Below are 4,147 nucleotides of genomic sequence, written 5' to 3' on the forward strand. Positions count from 1 at the left end.
TCTACCTCTAGAATGATAATTATCTCATCAACCTACAAGGAATGGACGTAGACCGCTCCTCATATTTTCCACATCTATGGTCGAATCTATCGTCAAAAATGACTGGAAATTCGCGATACGGCCTCAATAGCTATGACACAACGTTGTCTGTCATTCCTGAGGGCATAACCAGCCTCCCATAGCATATCTCTCATAGCACTCTTTGCTGTTAGAAAATATCTCATGACCGCTAAATAATATCCATTAATATGGCACGAGCACAGTATAAGGCGAACTTTTCTGCAATAGGTTCGTTTTAAGAGTTAGCTTACTACAATTATACGCAATGTATCACTTGCTGTTGACACAAAAAGTTTGAGCTGAGAGTAAAAAATTTGTCTCTGTCACTGATGCAGCCTTGTGTTTTGCCCGAAAGTAGCGTATACAATTGCGTTCTTGACAAGGCCGAAATTTTGTGACCGTAGGATCCATTGGAATGATTGCAGCACTCCTCGCTATCATTGGTCTCAATGATGGATTCGCCCGTGACCGAGGAAGAGGTCAACTCCTTCTCCGGTATTGATCGTACAGATTTCGAATTCTTTGATATCACCGTTCTTCAAATCTCTGCAAAGTATTTTGAAGAGAGCCCTCTCGAGCTCAATAAAAACTACTGCGTGGACCAATAATGGGAGTTCACCACCTTCAGACTATACTGGCCAGTTAAGTTAGTAGCCTTTTTACACCACAAACTCATGAAGTTTCACTGCTCCACTCTGGGGGTGGAAACGATAGGGCAGTAATTCTCCAACGTAGAGATGACAATGGACCATCTTGATTATCATCACGGCCTCACCCTTCAATTCAAAGATAGCTGTCGCCTCGCTTTAGTGGCTCTTGCGCAGCACACAACCAATTTCCTACGTTCCTACATAACTCGACTATACAGTATCATGACAACAGCTACAATCAGACGTATGACCGGAACTTAATCACGACATACCGTCACTAGTACCTGTTTCTCCAGATGTATATATTAAGACCGTGATAACCGATCGCTTCTGTAGCAGGGTATCACGTACCCTGGTATGAAGGGTGGGTCACACAAGATGTTGTGGCCGTAAAAGGGTGTGGATTGCACATGTCGGTGTAATCACATTATGGTGTGGCTACACCGTAACAAGAAGCCACTACGTGGCGGGGCTGCTAGTAATTAATTAGATTTTCTTATTATATTAGGAGAACCTAGAGTTCAAATATAGGCTTCTCTGTTGCAAATAAAACAAAAAATTTAGTTTCAAATTGAACGGAAGAGTGCATTTACCTTGGGTAAAGGTTCTGGGTAAGCGGATTGAGTTCCGCTACACTCATACTGGTTCTAGTGTAGAACGTAAGGTTGGTGACCTTAGTAAGCTTCCTTTAAGCAAAGAGCTACGGCAGCCCCGCTGCAGCTTGTTCCTGTCTCATCTGAAACTTGCGGTTTAGCTCGAGGGACTTAGCAATATCGTGGTCATCAGGGCGATACCGTGTTCCTTACCAAAGCAATTGGAGTATATATCCGCGCTAAAAGCGATTCTGATTCCTAGCGAAGGTGACACCATCGATCACCACAACACTGCTCGATGAGCAAACGTGGTCTACTGTGACACTGCTTTCAAGGGAGAGACTCACTATTGATGTGACTAATATTACTTGAAGTGAAAGAAATTTCTCAGGAACTTACGTGCATTTGAAGACAAATTCGGACAAGATTGTCTTAGTCCTTCTTTAAATTACAAGTTGGCACATCTTCTGTGATACCGTTGGTGATGAGACAGTGTTCCGAATGCAGCGAAACTTCCGGATGGGGTCCAGCCTGACAATTGAGCAGGCGGTACCAGTTAGCGAATTGGAGTGAGTAGCGTGTTGACAGCAAAAGATTGACGTGGTAATTAAGCACCATGACATCCACTCTGCGCTTTGTTAGTTTTGATTCCCGCTTTAACCGATTTCTATACATTTACATCCACTACTTCAAAAATGGCTTGACAATCTGTGAGATAGGTGAGGCGATGATGTTTCTTCGCTCAGTATGCAGAGTTAGTACAATTTCTCAGCACTTTTGCAGCAATGAGAATCAAGGTATTAAATATATACTCCACTTCTGTAAAGTGATGACCTGAGGGATCAGAAAGCGCTTTATTAGCGGCTTTCGGAAGCCTGTCTTGCGCTCTGCTTGAGTGCAAGATCTGCTTTCATTTGTGTGTTATAGCCTCGCCGTGGCGTGGCGGGGCTTGCAACTTCCGATATATCGAGCTTATAATCACGACGTAATATATGCTGTAAAAGTTCAAATCGACTCTCGCCGGCGAGATCGAAATGCTGAGCCAACTGCAGCACATTGATATCGGCTGATCTTTGTCGTAAGCTCTACGGCGAGTTGCCGCGGCACCTTTTCGCCAACGAGAACGCAACAACATTGGAAATATTTGCACAAAAGAGGATCGGCTTTGCCATATATCGCTCGGTGGAAGTACATTTACTAGGTCGGGATTTAAAAAGTCACTGTGGCTGTTCTCATCGAGAGTTTCCTCTCCTGTTTCGTCGAGTATAGCTATATAGTCGTCCGCGGACACCGTGTCTTTCTGGAAACATATTGTGCTGTGTGATAGCATTAGAAAGGGCATCCCGATGCGATTAGGCTCGTTAGAGCAGGTACTGAGCGGAGCAATTGGAGAAGAAGATCGTGCGCGACGGGCACTTAATGAGCGTTTATGTTTGCGCGACACCTCAAAAGTGGTGTTCGTAGGCATTACAATACATTTAAACTAAGATACAAATGTATCAAAGTACTTTTGAGGCTTTCTTTATGACCTGATTCTACCGAAGAGGAAAATGTAGACTTTGTAAACAGAGTTCTTTGGGATACGTGAGCTGCCAGCTTCATCTATGGAGGATGTCAGAAAAACGAAGTGCATCCTAAAGCCCATCTTTTGTGCTTTCATCATTGCGGACACCTATATACTTTTGGTGTGTTAGGGAACGGCCATCCTTTGCTCTTTCGCAAGTAATGGTCCATTCTGGCGCGGAAGCCTTTAGCTTAAAGACCGCGCCTGTGACGTGCCGATGCGTCGTCGGTATCGGAATCACCTTCATGTCCATATCAATTTTTCACAAAGGAAACTTTTTTTAATCATCGCCCTCGGACGGCAAAATGCTCGGCATCAGCGGCGTTGCAGTGGGAGACAGTTGTGCATTCACCGGTGTCATGCATAGTGGAATTTCACGAGTGCATTCCCAAGGCTCGCGTACTTCTGACAGCAGCTGAAGGACCGCCAATTTCGATCTTTTGCTGGGACCGACCAAGTACAAAAAAAATCTTGCTAAGCATATTTTGCTGTCCTGTGAGCATGTAGAATTGCATGTCATGTTACACTTTCAGAAAGGATACGTTCCATCAGGACCACTTTTTGTCAATCATTTGCCGTATTGACGAAATGTGGTCTTAATGGAACGTTGTTGTCTAGCAAATCAACTAGTTAAAGCTATGGCCTTATGATTCCACATCAAATAACGCATCAAGAAGGCTTTTGCTCGCTCCACCTGGGTGCTTCATCTAGATTTAGTGCTCCTCTTGCGGTAATGTTAAGAATGACAAATGTCTTGAAGTGAAAATCGCTTGCATTAATACTAAACATATTTTTCATCTATCATTATGAAGGCATAATTAGTGCATAATACAGTGGCTAGCAGACTGTGTTTCACGCATCGCGGTATTACGATTCATACTGGACCCAGAAGTAATAGAACTCGATACTTAATGAGATTTCTTCACTCTGATCTGCGATGTTTGCTTTATGCCCGAAGAACAATTACAATAATGTAATGTGTACGTGCATCAGCATAGAGACGCTTTCCTTTATCAAGACACAAAACAATGACACTACACTGGTTGAAGCTCGCGATGTTCGAACGTTGACCCTTTTTCTCTGCATACGCTGTGAAAAATGCGTGTCTTAAGCTTTGGCGATAAAACCAAAAGGCTTGGATTGCGATCACTTTTCCATCATATTCACGATGGAGAGGGTAACTTTGAACTATATCGATTGAGGAGCTGTTAATTTTGGGTAACAGGGAGACCGTGTTGGTGCTAAAGTCACAGGAATGGCATCCCGTTCGATTTTCTGCC

At 43.6% G+C, this 4,147-nt stretch overlaps 1 protein-coding gene across 1 annotated transcript; it reads left to right on the plus strand.

The window, feature by feature from the left end:
• Nucleotides 1-3,028: 3,028 nt before the first annotated feature.
• PHALS_03087 (uncharacterized protein) lies at nt 3,029-3,374 on the plus strand (the record flags this gene model as incomplete). Its single annotated transcript, XM_024721764.1, has 2 exons — nt 3,029-3,073; nt 3,138-3,374. 2 exons carry the CDS (start codon nt 3,029-3,031, stop codon nt 3,372-3,374), a joined length of 282 nt encoding a protein of 93 aa, XP_024572908.1.
• Nucleotides 3,375-4,147: the final 773 nt, after the last annotated feature.

This window comes from Plasmopara halstedii (genome assembly GCF_900000015.1).
Source record: "Plasmopara halstedii genome assembly, contig: Scaffold_208, whole genome shotgun sequence".
In the NCBI taxonomy this organism is placed as follows: Eukaryota; Oomycota; class Peronosporomycetes; order Peronosporales; family Peronosporaceae; genus Plasmopara; species Plasmopara halstedii.